The sequence below is a fragment of the Schistocerca piceifrons genome, chromosome X (genome assembly GCF_021461385.2).
Source record: "Schistocerca piceifrons isolate TAMUIC-IGC-003096 chromosome X, iqSchPice1.1, whole genome shotgun sequence".
NCBI classification, from domain to species: Eukaryota; Metazoa; Arthropoda; class Insecta; order Orthoptera; family Acrididae; genus Schistocerca; species Schistocerca piceifrons.
This window is the reverse complement of record NC_060149.1, coordinates 232416727-232441468: the sequence shown is the minus strand read 5'-3', so window position 1 is coordinate 232441468 and position 24742 is coordinate 232416727. Positions and strand designations below refer to the sequence as shown.

Genomic DNA, 24742 nt, shown 5'->3' with positions numbered 1-24742 from the left:
ATTTAGGCAACCAGCCCCTAGATGTTGTAGCAAAGTTCCATTTCTTGGGCCTTATTTCTGATAAAAACTGATGTCTGCCCCATATTCGCCACCTGAAGACTACAGGCATCAGGAAACCTATGCTCTCCAACTCCTGGCACACACATCTTGGATTGCTGACCATGCTACTCTTCTCCATCCTTACCATACTCTGGTTTTGTCCATACTTGATTACAATTGTCAGGTTTATGGCTCAGCTGCTTCTTCGCGTCTGAAACTGCTTGACCCTGTTCATAATTATTGGGTGTGTACGGTTGTCAGAGCCTCCTGCACTAGTCCCGTCCAATAGCCTCCTCACAGAAGTGGGGCTTCCCCCTCTACAAATAAGACAGAGCAAACCCCTGGTTTCTTACACAATCGCCATTCAGATTCCCTGATCATCCCCTGTACCCCATCCTCTTTGCAGATGGGGGGGATGTCTCCCTCCTGATACCTACTCTCGGATGGGATTGCCATAGACTAACACAAAGTATTTACAGAGAATCTAAAAACTGGTAGAAGCAAATATTGGGGAAGACCAGTTTGGACTATGGAGAAATGTAGGAACACACGAGGCAATACTGACCCTGCGACTTGCCTTATAAGATAGTTGAAGGAAAGGCAAACTTGTGTTTACAGCATGTCGACTTAGAGAAAGCTTTGGACAATGTTGACTGGAATACTCTGTCAAATTCTGACAGTGGCAGGGGTAAAATATAGGGAGCAAAGGCTGTTTATAATTTGTACAGAAAGCAGACAGCAGTTATAAGACTCAAGGGGCACAAAATGGAAGCAGTGGTTGAGAAGGGAGTGAGACATGGTTGAGTCTATCCCCAGTGTTATTCAATCTGTATTGAGCAAGCAGTAAAAGAAAGAACAAACCCCATACAGTTAGTATCTGCCAATGTCCCCTATCAGTCATTGGAATCTTTGTGCTCTGAATTTCAGGATATTTTTGTGGAAGGCCTAGAATGCACCACAAACTTTAAAGCCCACATAACCTTGAAGCAGTCAGCTCAGCCTAGATTTTTTCATGCTCAGCCAGTTCAGATAGCCCTCCACTTCCAAGTCAAGGTGGAGTTAGACTGGCTTGCACCTCTCGGGATTGTGCTTCAGAATTTACAATCTGCGGTCAACACATACCCATTGCCACATTCAGAGGAGCTGTTCCCATGCTTAGCAGGGGGTCAGTTTTTCTGTAAACTTGATCTTTCTGAAGTGTATCATCAGTTACCCCTCGATGATGAGTCCATGGTGTAACAGTTCTTAATATACCTTTCGGCCTGTATGAACACCAATGTTTAGCGTTTGGTGTGGCAAGTACCCCTACAATTTTTAGTGCCACCTGAAGCAGGTCATATAGACTATTCTGCAATGTTTCAACTACCAGTATGACATTATCATTACCAGACATACTAGGAGTGACCACCTGCACGATCTCCAGGCTCTTTTTGAAAACTTCGGGCCATGGGTCTGTGATGCATTCTACAGAAGTCTAAATTTTTCCAATCGTATCTTGAGTATCTGGGCCACATCACGGCAGGGTGTCTAACCCCTGGTGAGTCTGGTTACGGCCATTACAGACTTGCTGCATCCCTCACCTTGCAAGAACTGCAGGCTTTCTTGGGTAAAATTGCCTGTCATCACCAGTTATCTACCGTCTTCGCTGCTAGGGTGCTGGTCTCCCACGTGTGACCAGGCCTTTCTTACAATGAAGGATTGCCTCAGGTTGGCACCGTGTCTAGCTACTTTTGATCCTAGCAAAACATTGATTTTGGCTATGGACACCTCACAATATGGCGTGGGGCTAGTCCTCGTCAATCAGAATACAGGTGGCTCAGAACAGCCACTGACGTTTGAATCCAAAACTCTCAGTCCAGCACAGGTCCATTGCTCTATAGTGAAGAAGGAAGCTCTGGCCATTGTGTATGTAGTCATCAAATTTCACGTGTTCTTGTATGGCACCAAATTCCAACTCATTACAGAACACAAGCCATTAGTTTCATTATTCAGTCTGTCTGCATGGGTCTGCGATAAGGCAGTCCACAGGTTGGCATTGTTCCTCTCCAAATACTGCTACGACATCCATTTTCACCACACAGGACACCATGCCAAGGTGGACACCTTACCCAGGCTGCCCGTCAGTCTGGACCCTGAGTTTGATAGAGAGGAGCTTATGTGTTTCCATTTGGATGTTGTCTCCCTCCAGGTGGTAGACAGCTTTTTGATCACTAGTACCAGCATCGCCAGGCCATAGTGTCTGACCCCATTCTCAAGCGTGTCATCCACCTCATCCAACACCGTTCGTTGTCTTGACTTCTGGACTGCACTTCCGATCAACTTTGTAACTATTTTGTCTTGTACCATAGTCTCTGTCTTAGCCAAAATCCTTCTGCTGTCCACGGGATGATGCTGCTCCCAGGGTGGTCATTTCCAGGAGCTTGTGTGGGAGCTCTTACAACTGTTGCATCGGGGTCACTGGGGGGTTTCCCACACCAAAGCCTTGGCTCACATACACGTGCACTGGTCTGGCATTGACTGGTAGCTGGAGCATTTGATGGCTGCATTTCCCCAGTGTGCTAGTCAGAAGGTGGCTCCCAAGGCTTTGTTTTCCCCATGGCCTCCAGCAACCAGCCCTGGGAATGCCTCCATGAGGATTTTACGGCTCAGTTTCTGAATGTGTTTTGGCTGATAGTCACTGATGTGTGTTCACGTTTTCCATATGTGGTCCGGTGTTTCTTGGCCACTACTGGGATTGCTGTTCAGGTTTTTAAAAGGCCCTGTCAAGCTTCTCCACAGGTGCCAGCTGCAGACACACTGCTCCATGTCATCCACTGTTCCATGCTTTCCACCAGGGATAACAGTCTGAGCATGTGGTTTTGATTGGTTACTGGCAAACATCATGTGTTGGAATGGCCTCCATGTCTAAACTATCTGGATGGGAAACCGGGTGGTCACCCATCAACCCCACCTGGCTGCACCACTACCTTTGCTCCTTCGCTGGTGCCCCCCCCCCCCCCCCCCCCCCCGTCACTTGATGCTTCCTATATACCAAGTTCTAGCCTCACTTTCTGCCTGAGTCAGTGCCATCCAGTGGGCCTTAAACATCACAGGCTCTGGCAGGGGATATGGTGCTGACGCCCCCCCCCCCCCTCCCAGCTGACACTCACACCCCTCACTTGTTCAATGTCTGCTATGTGGCCTCAGTCTGCAGCAAAGTCACCTCCACCTTCCCCACCACAGTCGGACGTTGTCTCATATCCTGGTTTTGATTGCCCATCACCAGTCCTGTCATCTCGTGCTCCTACAAGGGAGCATTGGGGCACTCTTCATGCTGGCCACTTTCGTTCATATTCTAAGGTCTCTGCCAACCAGAAGTTGCTCTCCCCTCTCCCATCTTGGCTCACAGATGTCCATGAATGTGGGATCCATCTCCACAACTTGGCCTCGGGAATCAGTGATGCTTCATTCTCAGCAGGTGTAGTGACCCGCATAATGTTCCACACCTGCAATCCTGGTGTGCAGCTGTATGGCACACGACAGAGGTTGCACAATGCCAGCACCAATAGGTGATTCCACTCTTGGATGCACATACAGTGTTTCTGTAGTGCACCCTACCAGGTGGCCGATAGCTTATAGAGTTGGGCACAGCCAGCCTTGCTCTGTCTGATGTTTACTTCAGCCAGTGTAAGTAGGGCTATACTGTGTTTATCATAAGAATGACCAGTACAGTCAAGTATGATCACAAGGATATGTTTTATGCTGTGTTACAGGCACATAGACTGAGCAATAAAATGGGACAACAGCTTTACCATCACATTAAACTTGGGACAGCGGTCCAACTAACATGTAATGATGTGAGCAGTTGCAGTTCAAGTGTAAAAAGGGACAAGCAAAGAAACAATATAGCATTGAATGTCATTTAATTTTTTTAAAGAGAATGAAATAATATTCAGCAAAACTCCAGCACTGCCGCGCGCTTCTTAGGTGACCAGACGGAAAGCATAAAACGGTCTCTTTCTTACCTGACATGGTATTCTAATTACAAACAAGAGTGATGAAAATTTCTAACTTAAGCACAGGGTAATTTTTCTGAGTGTGCTGCAAAAGCATACTCCAGGGATGTCACCGTACTGTTGAATACTGAAGCCACTGGAGGTATTAATGACAGCCAGTCATCTCGTAATGTAGCTCCTTCGTTACCCAAATCGGAGAAATACATTTCAGTTTTGAAAGTTTCACCTGCTACATTGATAATAAGCCTATCAACAACAGAATCCACAAAGATGAGCCATTCTATATTGCACCAGCATTTGGCAATGAGACTGAAAAACCTGCATTTTTTAGTTCCAGTGCGTCTGGCAGCTAAAAAGTCTTGTTACTTCTCAGCTCAAATCTTGTAACTTGGCTCCAGACCAGTTCTGTTTGATTCATATTGTAATGGTACAATGGAAAACATAAAAATGCATATTAAGTATTTCGTAAAATATCGATAATTAAGAATTTATATTTGAAATGAAAACAGTAATTTCATGTACAATATGTAATTAGAAGCAAGATGATGTGCATTGTTCATTAAAAAAAATCACAATGAATTGTATAGTTATGAAATGTAGGTATTTCAAATTGAAAGAGAAGAAACAATGACTCTGACAAGATTTGAACTAGCAAACCACGAACTGTAATACTTTTTACAGTCTATTACGCTGCCGACTCTGCTATAGAATCAGTATGTGTTTGTGTCTCAATGGTATCTAATACAGCCCCTTCGTAAACTTCAAAGCCAACTATCTCTGTAAATTTATGAAAAACATTAAGAACAACCTATTTCTTGGCATTTTTAACCGTGCTCGAGATGCATGTTTCACTACAGAACAGGTACCAATCTCAACCATTTCCATACTGTGCAATAACAGCATGACAATCTGAGCACAACAGTGTGTACACAATTTTTTAAATATAAACTACATAACTAAAGCATGATTAAGAAAAACGTTGATGGCTGTTAATACATTTGAATATCATAGTTTCATTTAATATAACTTAGTAATAATATATCTAATACATAAGTAGAATCTACTTCAAAGAGCGCAACACCAGTGTACATGCACTACGGTTTCTGAGCAATCATTGCGTTTGTGTTTGTTTACATCAGGTTTATTCTTATGATGACTGAAGTATAGTTGCGCAGCCACTCTGTGGCAAGTGTTTTTTTCTGTACCAAAATACTTGAAGTAATAAAGTATTGTTCACTATTATCTGTGTGTTCTTGTAGCTTGAACAGTTTTTTATATTTTACATTCTTTGTTTTTTATTTTTAGTTTGCCATTTTACATAGATGTATTTCGTTTATAATAAATAACTCATTGTTATGATAGAAAATAATTACCATGATGATAATATGTAAGGAAATGCTTAAAACATAATGTTTTTTGTGCCATCCACATAAGATGTATGAAATTTCTTCATGTAATATACATGATGGAGAAGACAATATGAAACAAAATTCAGCGGGATTTCAAATTGTCATCGGTGATCATCTAAGTATCCCGATTTGTATCGAGCATATTTCAGTATATTGGTAAGTCTTCATGAGGACAATTGATTACATACTAGTGACTGCAGCTTGATTCTGTTGTTTGTCAAGTGGAGATTGGCATCGTAATCAATCAACAGAAATAGGTCTGAAAATCTTCTCACAAAGTTTTTCCAATATTAGAAGCCACATGTGGTCCACAGCTGTACCAGTGCCATTGATCCCTTAGGCATCACCAGATGTTTCTTGTTCTCAGGTGTGTTACTCAACAGTTTGTCACACTGGCCACTCATCTTTTCTTAGTTAAAAACTAATGATGAGTTTGAATTGAGAATCCGAGAATCTCTATTTGAAGTCCCAAATGACATTGTGCCACTGTCAAAATGTGGTAAACAAATGGTGTTTGGGCAGGTCCTAAGATGTTTGCAAGATATTTTCTTTCCAGCTGAGGGAGAAAAAACTGTATTATTGTTAGATTCTTGTAGTGGTCATTGTGAAAGAACTGTTCTGAGTATCACAACCCAGGACAAAACACTTCTTCATCTGGTGATTCCAAAGACTTGGTGTCACAGGTATAGCTGTGGGACGTATGCAGCTTTCAATGTTTCTAGACTTTCGGATCTCTGTTGACTGATTATGATGTTAATCTCCACTTGAGAAACAATATTATAAATCTGCAGTCATTAGTATGTAACCAATTCTCTTTGCCAAGGCTAACTAGTGTACTGAAATATGCCGCAACACAAATCAGGATATTTAGGGTATTCAAGTGACAATTTTGAAATCCTGTTTAATTTTGTTTTATATTGTCTTCTCCACCGTGTTTATTACATGAAGAAATTTCATTCATTTTGTGTGTATAGTGTAAAAAAAAGTTCTGTGTTTTAAGTTTTCTACACAGGTTGTTATTATTGTAATTATTTTCTACCATAATAATAAGTTACTCATGATTTTCAGCTAACAACAACACGTATGTAAAATGGAAAAAAAAGAAAACAAAAGAAGGAACGTAAAACATAAAATAACAATTTAGAACATAAAACACATACAAGTAAAATAAATAATTAGAATAGTAATGAACATTTAGATATTTGAATTAGGTATGTTGAAAATACTGAGATAGTCATTATGTACAGCTTATTTTCCAAAAACAGTATTTCAGAAACTGGCTTTTTCATAGGGTTATATGTGGTTTGAAAACTTCTTTAATTTATGTTTGCAACAAAAGTTTCCTGTTTTCACCATTAATTAATTAATGGTGGTGGGGTATTTTGCAGAATTTCACAATATTCCAAAAGCTAATTATACAGTTTTGGAGAACATTAATTACATATAAACTTGTATATGAAGACACTGTTTTTTGTATATCATTATTCTGAAGATATTTCCCCTAAACCTAAAATGCCAACTTAACCTTTCTGCGTGTGTTTTACTCTTTAAAAGTGACCCTGTGTACAAACAAAAGCGTTCATATTGTACAATTTTGTTTCGAAAATGCATTTTCCCACGTGTCTTTTGCTAATATTTTAATAAACATAGTCACCTTTTCTATGTTGTAGTGCTTTTCATATTCCCCCAGGTTTTTTAATATCTTTGGTGTAGAACAATTTATGTGTGTTACTAATGTGTTGTGATCTGGAAGACCTAAATGTACATTTATAGCCTCAGTGACACAATACTCAATATTTGTGAAGATGTTTTCTAATGGGGAGGATGACAACTGTTATTCTATTAACGTCTGAAAAGAGTGGTTTCATGTGAAAATTGCTTATAGTGTTCAAAAATTTCCTTTTTTCTTTATTTTCAGTGAACGAGTAACATTAAAATCATCACATAATAATAATTTCACTTCATTATTATAGAAAGTGTTTAATTCTGCTTCCATGTTTTTAAAAAAATGTTTTTATCACCCAGTGGTGATCTATATATCGATAAGGACATTTAGTTTGTTTCTTTTCTCCTCCCTTTTTCTGTTTATAGCATGATTCAAAATGGCTTTTCAATATTCAAATTGTCTTCTTCTGTTTTTACTTTGAATTCTAATACAACTCTTGTGTAAATGCATATACTCCACCATTTTTAAACTCATTGTGGCACTAATGAGATGCTAATTTAAAATTGCTTGTATGCTGTCCAGACACATTAATGTGAAGACAAAAGCCTGAGTAACCACCTTTTTCAGTGCAGATGGCTGTAAGACATGCAGGAAGAGTGTCAGTAAGGTTCTGGAAGTTACCAACAGGGATGTGGAGCCATGTCAACTCCGAGGCCAGCTGCACTAGGTTTCTTGGTTAAGGATACATGGTGTGAACATGCTGATCAAGGTGGTACCACATATTCTTGATTCGGTTTAAATCTGGGCAGTTTTTAGTGTAGGCGAGTGCAGTGAACTCCCTCTGGTGCTTTTTGAGCAATGCGCACACACTGCCAGCCCCCCCCAGGGGATCCACAACTCTTTTGTGGATACGTGTGTAGCGAGCACGGGACCCCGAGCTAATGTGGCCTTCCTTCTTTTCCGGGCTGCATACCCCCCCTTTCCGTATCCTTCCCCATCCCCCATCTTCGCCCCCCCCCCCCCCCCCCCTCACCTCTGGCTCTTTCCTTCCCTTTCTCCCCCTCTGGGAGTATGGTTTGTGCCTACGTCCGGAGACGGACGCTTGTAAATGTACCGCACTCTTCGCCTTCCTTGCTTGTATGTCTTCATCTTTCTTCGTCCTTCTCTTTTCCTTACCTCTTCTCTTTACCTCTTCTTTACCCTTTTCTCCGCTGCGGCGTTTGAGACCTCTCTTCTTTCCTTTCCCTGTCTCTTTCTTCCTCCCTGTGCGTGTCTGAAGGCCGACCCACGCACTTCCATGCGTAGCCGGTGACGGGGTAACGCGTAATTCCCCGCCCCGGGTAGACAGGTAGGACACGTACGTACCCCCTGGTAACGGCCAGGCCCAGGGAGGGGTGATTACCCGAGCTGATACCTTCCGAAAGTGCCGAATGGTCCCTCCGTCCGTTTGTCGGGAGGTGTGACCTGAGGTGTGAACAATCACCTAAGGCGGGTGTGCCCTCGGTGAGGGCCCCCACAAGGAAGGAGCGCGCCATCGGAGACGCCGGTAATCATGGGGGATTCTTCCGCAATGGTTTCCTCACCTTCCACTATGTCTGCTCACAAACGTAAGTTCACTGAGTCTCAGCCACAGACGGTTCTTCCATCGTTGCCACAGTTCCTTGTTGTTTCTCGGTCTGACGAAGGTTACGACTTTTCCACGGTCAACCCTTTCATCATTCAGAAAGGTGTCGACGCAATTGCGGGTCCTGTAAAGTCTTGTTCCAGATTACGGAATGGCACCCTGTTGTTGGAAACACACAGTGCCCTCCAGGCTCAAAAATTGCTGCGTACTTCTCTGCTCCACACCTTCCCTGTCCGGGTGGAACCGCACCGTACCTTAAATTCCTCACGTGGAGTCGTTTATACACGCTCCCTCGATGGATTGTCTGACGAAGAAATTCAGCACTACCTGTCTGACCAGGGCGTCACAGCTGTTCATCGGGTTATGAAAAGGGTTGACTCGAACATCATTCCAACCCGCACTGTCTTCTTGACATTTGACAAAGTTCAACTCCCATCAAAAATCAAAGCAGGCTATGGGATAATTTCCGTTCGCCCTTATGTCCCAAACCCCACGCGTTGCTATCGATGTCAGCGGTTCAATCACACCAGCCAGTCCTGTTCCAATCCGGCCAAATGTGTTACATGTGGCAAGGATGCCCATGAGGGTGCTTGTCCACCTCCATCCCCTCGCTGCATCAACTGTATGGGTGACCACGCTGCTTCCTCTCGAGATTGCCCCGTTTTTAACGACGGAAAACTCATCCAGGAAATAAGAGTGAAGGAAAAGGTGTCGACCTTTGCTGCTCGAAAGTTACTCGCCAGTCGACAGCCCACTGTGCCTCAGAAAGGAAAATACAGCGCTGTCCTTGCTTCTCCTCGGCCAACAAAGGAGGCGGCCACGCAGACTTGCGACCTCACCTTTAGTACCACGGTCGTCAGATCGGCCAGCGCAAAGATCGCCCGTTCAACCTCACCACTTTCGCCTGCCCACTCAATGGCTCACCCTTCGTCGGGTTCTGCTAAATCTCGAGCCCAAAAGTCAGACGCCAAGTCTTCGAAAAAAGAGCATTCTCGTGAAGAGTTTTTACGTATCGCAACTTCACAACCATCGCTTCCTCCTTCATCTAAACATCATACTTCCAAGAAGGCTACGAAGAAACACAGTTCCTCTCCTTCTCCGCCAAGGCGTGTCCCATCTACAGCACCACCTGGCGGAAATCGCCCTCGGCCGTCTTCTGTGTCGCCGAGGCGCACTGCTGGTGGCCGGTCAACTGGCCGATCGTTGGTGGCTGGAGCTGCTCCTGACCAACCTATGGATCAGGATCTTCTGCCTTCGACTGAATGCCATTCCATGCTGTCGGTCGCAAGCTCTGAGCAGTCGTTGAGTTGACAGCACCCTTGGTCACGTTCCTCCATTTTCTGTTCACCCTATGTCCATTATCCACTGGAATATCCGCGGCATTCGAGCCAATCGGGATGAATTGTCGATCCTCTTACGATCCTACTCGCCAGTCATCTTCTGTCTTCAGGAAACAAAGCTGCGTCCCCATGACCGCTTTGTTCTCCCTCATTTTCAGTCCATCCGATATGACCTCCCCTCTGTTGAAGGCACTCCAGCCCATGGAGGACTCATGATTCTGCTCCACGATACTCTCCATTATCACCAAATCCCCTTTAACAGTTCCTTCCAAGCTGTTGCCGTCCGTCTTTCCCTTTCTGGATATACGTTCTCTCTTTGTACGGTATACATTCCATCGTCCACACCAATGGCACGAGCTGATCTCCTTCATCTTCTTGGTCAGCTTCCACCCCCCTATATGCTGGTTGGGGACTTCAATGCCCACCACCCGCTTTGGGGATCTCCACATCCTTGTCCACGTGGCTCACTATTGCTAGACGTCTTCCACCAAGCGGATCTAGTCTGCCTCAACACTGGGGTCCCCACATTTTTGTCTGCCTCCACGACAAATTTATCTCATTTGGACCTTGCGGTCGGTACTGTTCCGCTAGCTCGGCGCTTCGAATGGTTCGCCCTTGATGATACACACTCGAGTGACCACTTTCCATGTGTTCTTCGACTGCAGCCTCAACTGCCATATATGCGCTCGCGACGCTGGAAGTTTGCCCAAGCCGATTGGACACTTTTTTCGTCTCTAGCGACATTCGATGACCGTCGCTTTCCCAGCGTCGACGATGAGGTCACACATATTACCGACGTTATTCTCACAGCTGCGGAACGTTCAATACCACACACCTCCGAATTTCCCCGGCGCCTCCCAGTTCCTTGGTGGAACGAGGCATGCCGTGACGCAATACGTGAGCGGCGACGTGCTCTTCGCATTTTCCGTCACCATCCAACTTTGGCAAACTGTATCCGATATAAGCAGCTCCGTGCGCGATGCCGTCGCGTCATCCGCAATAGCAAGAGGGCAAGCTGGAAATTCTTTATTAGCTCATTTAACACCTTCACTCCCTCCTCGGAAGTTTGGAGTCGGCTTCGACGGTTCTCCGGCGCGCCTAGTTTCTCCCCGGTCTCTGGGCTCACTGTCGCGCATGATACCTTAGTGGACCCCGTCGCAATTTCTAACTCATTGGGTCAGCGCTTTGCTGAGATTTCGAGCTCTTCAAATTACCCGCCAGCGTTTCTCCCGAAGAAACGTGCAGCGGAAGTGCGACATCTTGCTTTCTCCTCTCAAAATCGCGAAAGCTACAATACTGTTTTCTCCATGCGGGAACTCCAACATGCCCTCTCTTCTTCTCGCTCCTCCGCCCCAGGACCGGATGGTATCCATGTCCAAATGTTGCTGCATTTATCAACCCATAGCCTGCGTTACCTCCTTCACCTTTACAATCGAATTTGGACCGACAGTACCTTTCCCAGGCAATGGCGGGAAGCTATTGTCGTTCCCGTTCCGAAACCTGGAAAGGACAAACATCTCCCCTCTAGCTATCGCCCCATTTCTCTCACGAGTAGTGTCTGTAAGGTTTTGGAGCGTATGGTGAATTACCGTTTAGCTTGGTGGCTGGAATCCCGCAGTCTTTTAACACCAGCCCAATGCGGATTCCGAAAGCATCGTTCTGCCGTTGACCATCTTGTTGCTCTCTCCACTTATATCATGAACAATTTTCTCCGGAAACGCCAAACGGTAGCAATATTTTTTGATCTGGAGAGAGCATACGATACCTGTTGGAGGACAGGCATCCTCCGCACACTGTTCTCTTGGGGCTTTCGTGGCTGGCTGCCCCTTTTTCTTCGCGAATTTATGGCAGAGCGCACATTTAGGGTGCGGGTGAACACTACTCTCTCCCGTACTTTCTCCCAAGAAAACGGGGTACCCCAGGGCTCCGTGCTGAGTGTTGTACTGTTTGCCATCGCCATTAATCCAATTATGGATTGTCTCCTTCCTGATGTCTCGGGCTCCCTCTTTGTGGACGATTTTGCGATCTACTACAGCTCTCAACGGACCAGCCTGCTTGAAAGACGTCTTCAAGGATGTCTCGATCGCCTCCACTCGTGGAGCATCGAAACCGGCTTCCGTTTCTCACCCAGTAAGACCGTTTGTGTTAATTTTTGGCGACATAAGGAGTTTCTTCCGCCCTCCTTACATCTAGGTCCTGTCAACCTTCCGTTTTCCGACGTCGCTAAATTCTTGGGTCTTATGTTTGACAGAAAACTGTGCTGGTCCTCCCACGTTTCCTATCTTTCGGCTCGCTGTCTGCGTTCCCTTAACACCCTCCGTGTCCTGAATGGTACCTCCTGGGGAGCGGACCGAGTGGTCCTTCTCCGCCTCTATCGCGCCTTAGTGCGCTCGAAATTGGATTATGGAAGCATCGTCTACTCCTCTGCTCGGCCGTCTATTCTTCGGCGTCTCGACTCTATCCACCACCGTGGATTACGTTTAGTGTCTGGAGCTTTTTACACCAGTCCTGTGGAAAGCCTTTATGCTGAGACTGCTGAACCTCCGCTGTCCAATCGGCGGGCAGTCCTTCTGAGTCGTTATGCTAGCCATCTGTCTTCCATGCCTGCTAATCCAGCCCATGACCTTTTTTTCGACGCCTCCTTTGATGTCGGGTATGCAGGCCGCTCCTCCTCCCTACTACCCCCGGGAGTCCGCTTCCGTCAACTGCTCCATTCTCTCTCCTTCCGCTTTCCTAAAACCTTCTTGACAACTTGGGGTACAGCACCGCCTTGGCTCCGTCCCCGGATCGACTTGCTCAGAGACCTATGTCAATTTCCCAAGGATGGTACCCCTACACTTGTCTACCGTCGGGCATTTGCTGCCCTATGTGCACAAATGACGGACGCCACAATTATTTACACCGACGGCTCGAAAACATCGTTAGGTGTAGGGAGTGCCTATATTGTTGGCGACACCCCAAATCACTTTCGGCTTCCCGACCAGTGTTCGGTTTATACTGCGGAGCTTTACGCTGTTCTCCAGGCTGTCCACTACATCCGCCGCCATCAGCGGATACAGTACGTAATCTGCTCAGATTCTCTCAGCTCTCTCCTAAGTCTCCAAGCTCTTTACCCTGTGCACCCTCTGGTCCACCAGATTCAGGACTGTCTGCGCTTGCTCCACCTGGGGCGCGTCTCAGTGGCGTTCCTCTGGCTCCCGGGACACACTGGTATCTGTGGGAATGAGGCGGCCGATATAGCGGCCAAGGCTGCAGTCTCTCTTCCTCGGCCAGCTATTCAGTCTCTTCCGTTTACCGATCTACGGAGCGGTTTATGTCGCCAAGTTGCTCATTTATGGCATGCGCATTGGTCAACACTTCCCCATAATAAATTGCGGGAAGTGAAAGCCCTTCCTTGCGCTTGGACCTCTTCCTCACGAACGCGTCGTCGGGAGGAGGTAATTTTAGCTAGACTCGGGATAGGGCACTGTCTTTTTAGCCATCGACATCTTTTAAGCGGTGATCCTCCCCCACTCTGTCCCCACTGCTCTCAGCTGTGGACGGTCAGACACCTTTTAATTGAATGCCCCTATTTTAATCCGTTACGCTCCTGTCTACAGCTATCGCCTGATCTATCGTTGATTTTAGCAGATGACACGCGCTCAGCTGACCGCGTTCTACAGTTTATTAGTGACAGTGAAATGATGTCAGTCATTTGATTTTTTTTTTTTTTTTTTTTTAGTTTCTCAAATTTTATGACTTTGTTCCCCTTGCTGCTGATTTTAAATTTCGTTTTTTTCCTGTTTCCTACGTCACGGGCTGGGCGCTAATGACCATAGAAGTTTTGCGCCCTAAAACCACAAAAAAAAAAAAAAAAAAAACTGCCAGCTGTGTTACACAATGCATTGTTCTGCTACTAGATACCATCATGCTGAGGCAAAACACAACTGCAATTAAGAGTGGACATGGTCCCCAAGGATAAATGAATACTTGTATTGAGACATTGTGCCTTCCAGAAAGATGAGGGGATGCCGCTAAAACATTCCTCAGACCATAACACTCTTTCCTCCAGCCAAGACCATACTGACAATTGTTACAGGGCTGAACACATCAACGGCCATCTGTCCAGTGGAGAAGGGAATGTGATTCATCTGAAAAGGCCACTTGTTGCCACTCAGTGGAAGGAGAGTTGCGACACAGGCATGCAAATTCCAGCCTTCATAATTGACAACCAGCAGTCAGTGTGGGTGTATGAACCAGAAGGCCTGTACGTAGCAATGTTCACTGAGTTGTTATTGAGGAGACACTGTTGGTAGCCCCTTAGTTCATCTGAGCTGTCAGTTGCTGAACAGTAGCACTTTTATTCATCCATACACATCTCTGTAGCCATCATTCACCCTTTCATCTATAGCATGTGATGCACTACAGTTACATCAAAGCTGGTTTTGGGCAGTGCCATTTTGCCATACTCAGTATACTTTAACCACTGTGACATGCAAACAGTTTACACACATAGCTGTTTTGAAAATGCTTACACCCTTGTCCCAAAAGCCAATGATCATGCTTTTTGGACTTCAGATGTGCATTATGATTGCAGTTTTGCGCTCTCCCCCTCTCAACATGCTTTATATACCCTCCATTACTAATGCTGCCATCTGAGAATGGTTATTGCATGCTGATATCAAACAAAGGTGGTGGTTACATTAATGTGACTGGATAGTGAGTGTGTGTGTGTGTGTGTGTGTGTGTGTGTGTGTGTGTGTGTGTGTGTGTGTGTCTTGGTTCATAAACCTGGTATCAGTGTTCACATAAACAATTGAGAGAGAGAGAGAGAGAGAGAGAGAGAGAGAGAACTGCAAAGTTATTCATAGCTACTTCTAAATCTAACACTTTGTTCTTGAGGCACTAAATATTCTGAGGCATTATCCAGTTTTGCAAGTATTTTTACTTTTGCCATTAGCTGATAATGTATTGCTTTTTCCTGGTTCCTGTCACTTATTTGTAAATTTGCAGGCTGCCTTGTCATACTCCCCCCACCCTTGGTTTGAAGCCATAAGAATCTTAGAATGTTTTTTTAAGGGAAGTTGATATACTTGGCCTTTGGCTCCTTGTTCAGTAATTTTATGCTGCTGCTGCAACTGTTGTTGGTGGTTCTGCTGCTGCTGTTATTTTTGCCGTTGTTGGGGCTGCTACTTTTGGTTATTTGCCAAATTGTCAAAAATCTCTTAAAAAGCAAAGAGCTTATTTAAAACCAATTAGTGGACCAAAATGAACTGTCTGCATTAGTGTTGATTATGAGTGCAATGAAACAAACATGACAGATTGATCTGAGATGACAAGAATGCAAAAATGACAGATATGGAACTATTAGATTCTGTATCAGGTAGGTGGAGTGTCATTTCAAATCGAAAGAAAGGCCACAGGTCATATGTGCAGAATCACATAGCTATCTTTTTTTTTTTTTTTACAGAAACTGTAGCACTGAGAATGTAAAATACTGTTTGTTTCATTTGGTCGTGATCTAGATCCGGAAGCATGTAGGTGATGGACCCCACACTAGTGCTGAATTTCTTAACTTCTTGAAAGCATTCAGTATAGTTCTTCACTGTCACACAGGACACATGTGAATAGAATATCAGAACAAATATGGCATCTAGAGTTTCTTAATAGTGTAAAATTATTTTTGCTGTTGACAATATTTATAAATTGTGTGGCAGACCACTAGCTGGTTACAAACTCATAGACTGGAAAAAGAATAATTTAAATTAGAAATGAAATGGGTGTGCAAAGATTACTCAGACAATAAAGTAACACTGAAAGAAATGGCACAAATACATTCGAAGGATGGCAGATGAGTGGATATCTAAACTAATATGTAAGTATACACCTTAAGGGGAAAGAAATTTTGGGTGTCATAAGAAGAGATTGAAAGATCAGTTGCATTATACTTGAAATTGGAACATGCAATGATGCCTAAACCAGAACTGCATATAACGGTGGTGGTGGTGGTAAATCATTTGTATATGAGAAGCACACATCATTAAAAATTGTTATGGGAAGTGGGAGGGGGGGGGGGGGAAGAGAGAGAGAGAGAGAGAGAGAGAGGGGGAGGGAGGTGAACAATTTGTGACAGAGCAGAACAGAAATTCTTAACAAGTTCCAGTGAGAGCCATTACGAGATAGGAATTGTGTGTTGTGATGAACATTAACCTTAAAATCCCGAGAGCCAGTTTTCAGTATGAGTCAGGAAATGTATACTTTCTCCAGTGTACATTTCGTGCAATCACCATGAGAGTAAAATCAGAGGATCTCTCTTCATACAGAGGAGTGACTACAATTATTCACCTGTTCCATCTGCCAGTGAATGAGAATGATTCTGGTATACTCCATATCCTCTGCCACATATACAGTGGATTGAAGATAGCTGCAGCCAGAGCATTAATAGATGAGGTAATTGTGCTACTTGCAAAATCAAATACAAAATTCTTTTTCAGAGCTGACTTACCCAACTTTCATGTTCTTTGCTTAGGCAGTGCTGACTCACTGTCATGTTGCAAAGGAGATGTGACAAATACAAGTGGTTTGATTCATGTGTATACTATTACCTGGACCAGTAAGTTAGATGGCAGAGTATTCGGAAAAAAATATTGTGTTGTCTAAAATTATAAGGTCACTGACTATAATTGCCACCTGTGTGCAGGTATATTACAGACACTAAGAATTTTATATTACATAGCAAGCAGTGATGGTAAAATTGAATCTGAACACTTTTTAATATGGTTCAGAAATTGGCTAAAATCAATGTTGGGAACATATGTGGTGTTTCTTGCCTCATAGCCTGTACATTGGCTAGCCGCACGGGACTCGTATGCAGGAAGTTGACAATTCAAACCCACGTCCAGTTGTCCTGATTCAGGTTTTCCATGCAATTATAAAGCGGTTACTGCATTGATGATTTCAGCCGTAAATAGAAATATTAAAAAAGGTAGGAAGATTTTTCTGTTTAGCAAAAGTGACAAAAAGCAGATTTCAGAGTACCTGATGGCTCAACACAAAAGTTTTGTCTCAAGTACAGATAGTGTTAAGGATCAGTGGACAAAGTTCAAAACCGTCATACAATATGTGTTAGATGAGTATGTGCTGAGCAAGATCGTAAGAGATGGAAAAGAGCCACTGTGGTACAACAGCCGAGTTAGAAAACTGCTGCGGAAGCAAAGGGAATTTCACAGCAAACATAAACATAGCCAAAGCCTTGCAGACCAAAAAAAAAATTACGTGAAGTGAAATGTAGTGTGAGGAGGGCTATGCGAGAGGCTTTCAATGAATTCGAAAGTAAAGTTCTATGTACTGACTTGGCAGAAAATCCTAAGAAATTTTCATCTTATGTCAAAGCGGTAGGTGGATCAAAACAAAATGTCCAGACACTCTGTAACCAAAATGGTACTGAAACAGAGGATGACAGACTAAAGGCCGAAATACTAAATGTCTTTTTCCAAAGCTGTTTCACAGTGGAAGACTGCACTGTAGTTCCTTCTCTAGATTGTCGCACAGATGACAAAATGGTAGATATCGAAATAGACAACAGAGGGATAGAGAAACAATTAAATTCGCTCAAAAGAGGAAAGGCCGCTGGACCTGATGGGATACCAGTTCGATTTTAGACAGAGTACGCGAAGGAACTTGCTCCCCTTCTAGCAGCGGTGTGCCGTAGGTCTCTAGAACAGCGAAGCGTTCCAAAGGATTGGAAAAGGGCACAGGTCATCCCCGTTTTCAAGAAGGGACGTCGAACAGATGTGCAGAACTATAGACCTATATCTCTAACATCGGTCAGTTGTAGAATCTTGGAACACGTATTATGTTAGAGTATAATGACTTTTCTGGAGACTAGAAATCTACTCTGTAGGAATCAGCATGGGTTTCGAAAAAGACGGTCGTGTGAAACCCAGCTCGCACTATTCATCCACGAGACTCGGAGGGCCATAGACACGGGTTCCCAGGTAGATGCAGTGTTTCTTGACTTCCGCAAGGCGTTCGATACAGTTCCCCACAGTCGTTTAATAAACAAAGTAAGAGCATATGGACTATCAGACCAATTGTGTGATTGGATTGAAGAGTTCCTAGATAACAGAACGCAGCATGTCGTTCTCAATGGAGAGAAGTCTTCCAAAGTAAGAGTGATTTCAGGTGTGCTGCAGGGGAGTGTCGTAGGACCGTTGCTATTCACATTATACATAAATGACCTTGTGGATGACCGGAAGTTCACTGAGGCTTTTTTTGGATGATGCTGTGGTATATCGAGAGGTTGCAACAATGGAAAATTGTACTGAAATGCAGGAGGATCTGCAGCGAATTGACGCATGGTGCAGGGAATGGCAATTGAATCTCAATGTAGACAAGTGTAATGTGCTGTGACAGGACCACACCTGCGGTGTTAAGAACAATCTTGAGATTGATGATTGCTTTAATTACTTATCCCTTCCATTATAGGTTGTCTCATTCTGCAAGTTGCCACATTCCCGTAGCTGGTGTCATCATGTAATGTGAATCGGACTCTTGGTGTGCTTTATACAGGGTGTTACAAAAAGGTACGGTCAAACTTTCAGGAAACATTCCTCACACACAAAGAAAGAAAATATGTTACGGGGACATGTGTCCGGAAACGCTTACTTTCCATGTTAGAGCTCATTTTATTACTTCTCTTCAAATCACATTAATCATGGAATGGAAACACATAGCAAGAGAACGTACCAGCACGACTTCAAACATTTTGTTACAGGAAATGTTCAAAATGTCCTCCATTAGCGAGGATACGTGCATCCACCCTCCGTCGCATGGAACCCCTGATGTGCTGATGCAGCCCTGGAGAATGGCGTATTGTATCACAGCTGTCCACAATACGAGCACGAAGAGTCTCTACATTTGGTACCAGGGTTGCGTTGACAAGAGCTTTCAAATGCCCCCATAAATGAAAGTCAAGAGTGTTGAGGTCAGGAGAGCGTGGAGGCCATGGAATTGGTCCGCCTCTACCAATCCATCGGTCACCAAATCTGTTGTTGAGAAGCGTACGAACGCTTAGACTGAAATGTGCAGGAGCTCTATCGTGCATGAACCACATGTTGTGTCGTACTTGTAAAGGCACATGTTCTATCAGCACAGGTAGAGTATCCCGTATGAAATCATGACGGTGAATTGAGGAAGTACAGTACATACTGACGAAACTAAAGTGAGCTCTAACATGGAAATTAAGCGTTTCCGGACACATATCCACATAACATCTTTTCTTTATTTGTGTGTGAGGAATGTTTCCTGAAAGTTTGGCTGTACGTTTTTGTAACACATCGCTCAAAGGATTTTTTTTTTTAGTCCTTTGTTACTCAGGACTCTTGGTGAGGCACTTTAAAGGTGTGTTTGCATCACCTTCTTACAGTCTCTTTCGTACAGTATAGTACATGCATTCAGTAGAATTTTGACTCCAAACTCTTTGACCAAATTGCTGTTCAGTTCTTTACTGGAAGCATCATTTAGTTCAGAAATATGCATGTGTTTGTGAAATTGCTCATTTTGTTACATATGAGTTACATAATCTGTTTCATCATACTATAGATGATACATGTATATGTCAAAAACAAATGCAACCGTGTGATCAGTCATGTTCTTTTGACACCTCTGTGTGGCATATTTTCCTGCTAGCTTCATATATTGTTACACAACATATGAAGTATTGCCGTACCCAGATAGGTGAAAATAATATCGGGTATGAAAGGCACGCACAATACTTACAATTACTAGCCACATACCTCTTTGTATAAAATATATTATGTCTTCTCGTCACATCAAATTTGGGTAGAAAATCAGGCATTTAATTGGGAAGAGCAGCAGTAAGCTTATGGTTAGTTTATACTGAGTTAGAAGACTGAGAATGTTCTACTCAAGGCTAGTGTAATAAAAGAACTTGACTCTCACTCATCTAAATCTTCATAGGTACTCTGCAAGCCATCATACAGGACATGACTGAGGTTACCGTGTGCCACTAATAATAATTTCCTTTCCTGTTCCACTTGCAAATAGAAGAGGAAAAAGTGACTATGTGTCTGCCTTTATATGGTCCCTAATTTCTCACATCATATCTTCATGGTCCTTACACACTGTGTATATTGGCGGCAGTAGTCGTTCAGCAGTCAGCTTCAGGTGCTAGTTATCTAAATTTTCTCAATAGTGTTTCTCAAAAAGAACATTGCCTTCCCTCCAGGGATTTCTATTTGAGTTCCCGTAGTGTCTCTGTAACGTTTACATGTTGTTCAAACCTACAGGTAACAAATCTGGGAGCCTGCCTCTGAATTGAATTGCTTCGATGTCTTGCTTTAATCCAGCCTGGTATGGATCCCAAACACCCAAGCAGTACTCAAGAATAAGTTGCACCCATGTCCTATTTGAGGTCTCCTTTATAGAGGACCACACTTTTCTAAAATGCCTCCCAATACACCAAACTTGGCTATTCGCCATCCCTACCACAGTCCTCACACGCTGTTCCATTTCATATCATTTCACAGTGTTACACCCAGATGTTTAAATGACGTGACTGTCCAGAAGGACAATACAAATGCTGTATCTGAAGATTTTGGGTTTGTTTTTCTTACTCATCCACATTAGCTTACATTTTTCCACATTTAAAGCTAGCTGCCATTCATCACATCAACCAGAAATTTTCTCCAACTCATCTTGTATCCTCCTACAGTCACTGAACTTTGACACCTTTCCGTACACCATTGTGACACCAGCAAACAACCACAGACTACTGCCCACTCTGTCTGCCAAATCATTTATGTATATAGAGAACAACAGTGGCCCTATCACACTTCCCCAGGCCACTCCTGATGACACACTTGCCATCGAGAACAACATATTTGGTTCTATTATTTAAGAAGTCTTGGAGCCACTCACATATCTGTGATATTATTCCATATGCTCGTACCTTTAACAGCCTGCAGTGGGACACTGTGTCAGATGATTTCTGGAAATCTAGAAGTATGGAATCTGCCTGTGGCCCTTCGTTCATAGTTTGCAGTATATCATGTAAGAAGAGGAGAAGCAGAGTTTTGCATGAGCAATTTTTTCTAAAGCTATGCTCATTCATGGAAATAAGCTGCTTTGTCTCAAGAAAATGTATTATATTTGAACTGAGAATATGTTAAAGGATTCTGCAGCAAAGTGAAGTTACAGATATTGGTCTGTAATTTTGCAGATCCATTCTTTTACCCTTTCTATATACAAGAGTCATCTGTGCTTTTTTCCAGCCATTTGGGACTTTGCACTGGGTGAGAGATTCGTGATACATGCAAGCTAGGTAAGGGGCCAGTGTGAAACTGAATTCTGATTCCATCCATACCTGCTGACTTTTCTCAGATATTTGTTCCTATTGACATCTAAAGTATATACCATATGTTATATTAAAGTTAGATTCGTCATTCCCAAATCTCTGTTTGTAGAACAACCACTTATGTATAAATGGAACTACGCCCTGATTTTTGTCACATGACTCTACAGCTCTGCCACATTTGCCATCAGCTGCTGTGTGGCTCTGTGGGACACAGATGGCATGGTTTATGTAGTGATGTTTCTTGTGGTAGTCATCATGTTACAAAATGTGGAACTGATAACAAAGGTGGAGGGTACAGCATTCTCAAGTATCAGAGGTGGTAGAATTATTCTTTTGCGTGCTGCCACATGACAAAGCTTTATTCCCAGCTCTCTACTATTTTTCAGATTATGGCAGACCCATGAAGACCATGAAGAACTGACTCATCACACATTTTCAAATTGATTTGAAAAGCTATTGCATCCAAATTCAGAAAATTTTGTCAGTAGTTATTCTTGATAACACTCAGTATCACATCATCATAAAAAATGAGGCCCTAATCCTTTGGCTTTGAAAGGAAGTCTTTTTTTCAGTTTTTGTGACAGTATGAGGTAACTGTTGATGACAAACTGATGTTGTATTGCTAGAACTAGTCATTTCACAAGTGACAATTCCTAACATACATGTTTCTCTACTTACTCCTCCAGGTGGGTACCGCAAACATTGTTCTGGGGAATGACCCACCTGGAGGTGGATGTAGAGAAATGCGTTAACAATAATATATGTTGGGAATTGTCACTTCTGAAATGACTCCATTTTTGGTAACACCCCTTTTTTTCAGTTAAATGTCATCAACAATAACTCTGCACTGCCATAAAAACTGAAAAATGACTTCCTTTCAAGAGCACAGGTTTAGAGCTTTATTTTTATAATGATGTAATATTGAATGATACCAAGAAAAACTACTGGCAGGATTTTCTGAATTTGGAAGCAAAGGATTTTCAAATAAATTTCAAAATATGCCATGAATCAGTTCTTCATGGCATTGTTTGCTATAATCTGAAAAGTAGTTTACACCTGGGACTAAAGCCCTAACAATGTGCCAGCAAGTAAAAGAACAATTCTACAACCTCTGACAGTTGAGACTGCCACATCATCCTTTGTGACCAGTTCAGCATTTTGTAGTGTTATCATCAGATTTACTCTTGTAAAACTTTGGCTTTTAAATTTGCGTCTTTCACTTTGTTGAAAGATATGTCTCCCAAGAAACATCGACCTCGCCCCAGTGAGGTGGCTTGCGTACCTCAACAGTATAGATAGCTTTACTGTAGGCACAATTACATTGTACGGGTTTCAGAGTGGCAGCAGCACTTGGCGTGACAATTTAGCCTCTGTTAGTTCTGAAATTTTCAGACCAAAAGAGGAAACTACAGCACTTATTCTGCCTAAAGACATGCAGCTCTACTATATGGCATCCTAGTGGTTAAAATATCCCATAGATAAAATAGCCCTCTATTTGGAATTTTGGGCGGGAACTCCTCAGGACAATTCCATGATCTGAGAAAACAAAACTGGCAGTCTACAGAGAGAAGTATGGAATGTTAGATCACTTTATCAGGTTGTTAAGTTAAGGAATTTAAAAAGAGAAGTTAATATATCTGTTTATTAGTGAAGTGTCATTTTAGCAAGAACAGAACTTCTGGTCACGTGATACAGTGTTACTAATACCAAGTTAAATAGGGGTAACACAGGGGTAAGCCTACTAATGAATAAGAAAACTGGAATGTAAGTAATCATTGGCAAGACAGATACAAAACCAATACCCACCTCACTAGTAAATGTTTGTCTGCTTAATAGCTCCACAGAAGGGGTAGAAATTGGAAGAAGTTATGACGAGATAAAATAATTTATGCAGATTATGAATAATGATGAAAATTTGTGATGCAGAACTGGAATTCAATAGCAGGAAAAGGAAGAGAGGAAAAACTAGTAGGAGATTGCTCAGCAGTGGTGGGTACGAAAGTGTAGGTCGCCTGGTAGAATTTTACACAGAAAAAAATTTAATCATTCCTTAGTCTCAGTTTAGGAATAATGGGAAAATACTGTATATGTGGAAGAGACATGGAAGCTCTAGGTTTCATGTAGATTATGTAATTGTAAGGCAGAGATCTCAAAACAAGAGTTCAAATTTAAAAAATTTCTGGAGCAGGTGTGGACTCTAATCATAAATTATATTGGTTACAAACTGCAAATTGAAATTGAAGGAATTTCAGAAAAGTAAAAAAATTAAGGAGATGGGCTTGGATAAATTGAAAGAATTCTGGGCAACATCACAGTGAGTGACTAACATAGTGACACAAAACCTGGCCGGCAGCCAGGCACCTCAGAGTCTGTCTGCACTGATCGCAAAAGGGGACAAATAACATGTTTAGGCCAATAATACAGTTAGTCTGGCTACCTGCACAATCTGGCAACACTGTAGGCTGCAGCAGTTCGTGGAGGAAGTCTTGTCTTCCTTGTCTTCTGTTAGAGTTGTTATGCTATATTTATGCCCATGGTCTAGTAGTAAACAGCACATTGTCTTAATGCAAAATCTTGCAGTTGAAACTGTCATTGCTAAATTTTTATAGCACCTATTGCTCAAATGCTTGAAGTCCTTAGTGTAAGAATAGCACATTTACAACGTATTTCACTTTCTGATACACTGGTAATAATTCTGTCCAATAACACTTTTTTTTTCAAAAGATTTCTCACAGACTGTCTACCTGTGAATACCACGTGCGTCAGAGCTCTACAGTCCCCACTTGCTGCCAGCCAGCAGTGGCTCCGTGGCGGCACTCCACTCCCTCGCATTTCGTCGAAGACATCAGCTGCCGCTAATCACTTTGGAGAGTATAAAATGTTTGCTATTGTTGAATGATGCTCCACAAAAAAGTCTATGATTTGTATTTCATGCTCAATAGCATCAAAAGCAGACATGCACATACATCTCAAAATTGTTATAGTTTGTGATCCCATCTGACTACCTTACTACATTGTTTAGTTTTATCCTTAGTGATTTATATCTATTTTTTCCGTTTTATGAGGGATTCATCATGCAGTTTTTCTTCAGAAATTTGTAGGTTTTTGTCAAGCCACACTTAGTAATTTGTGTATACAGTTTTTCTGTCATAGTTTGATTTCTTATTGTAAATATATGTGATAAACTATGTGAATGTCTTGCAGTGCATACTCTATAGCAACACAGGAACACTGCATATTTTGAGGTTGACATATGGATTCATAAAGAAGTTAACACTGACCCAAAGTGATATTTAAGGTGTTGAATTAGATT

General features: G+C 42.8%; 1 protein-coding gene across 2 annotated transcripts in view; it reads left to right on the top strand.

Annotated features, from left to right (window-relative positions):
• Positions 1-24501, top strand: part of LOC124722911 — a 50304-nt gene extending 25803 nt beyond the window's left edge. The window contains exons 3-4 of one of the 2 annotated variants that reach the window (XR_007006461.1): positions 7737-7878; positions 24154-24501. Coding sequence is in view for 1 of the 2 variants with exons in the window: in XM_047248058.1 (XP_047104014.1) it covers positions 24154-24179 (26 nt within the window). In the remaining variant the exon portion in view is untranslated. The remainder of the gene's footprint in view (positions 1-7736; positions 7879-24153) is intronic. The other variant, XM_047248058.1, reaches the window with a different exon arrangement.
• The last annotated feature ends 241 nt before the right edge of the window (positions 24502-24742 follow it).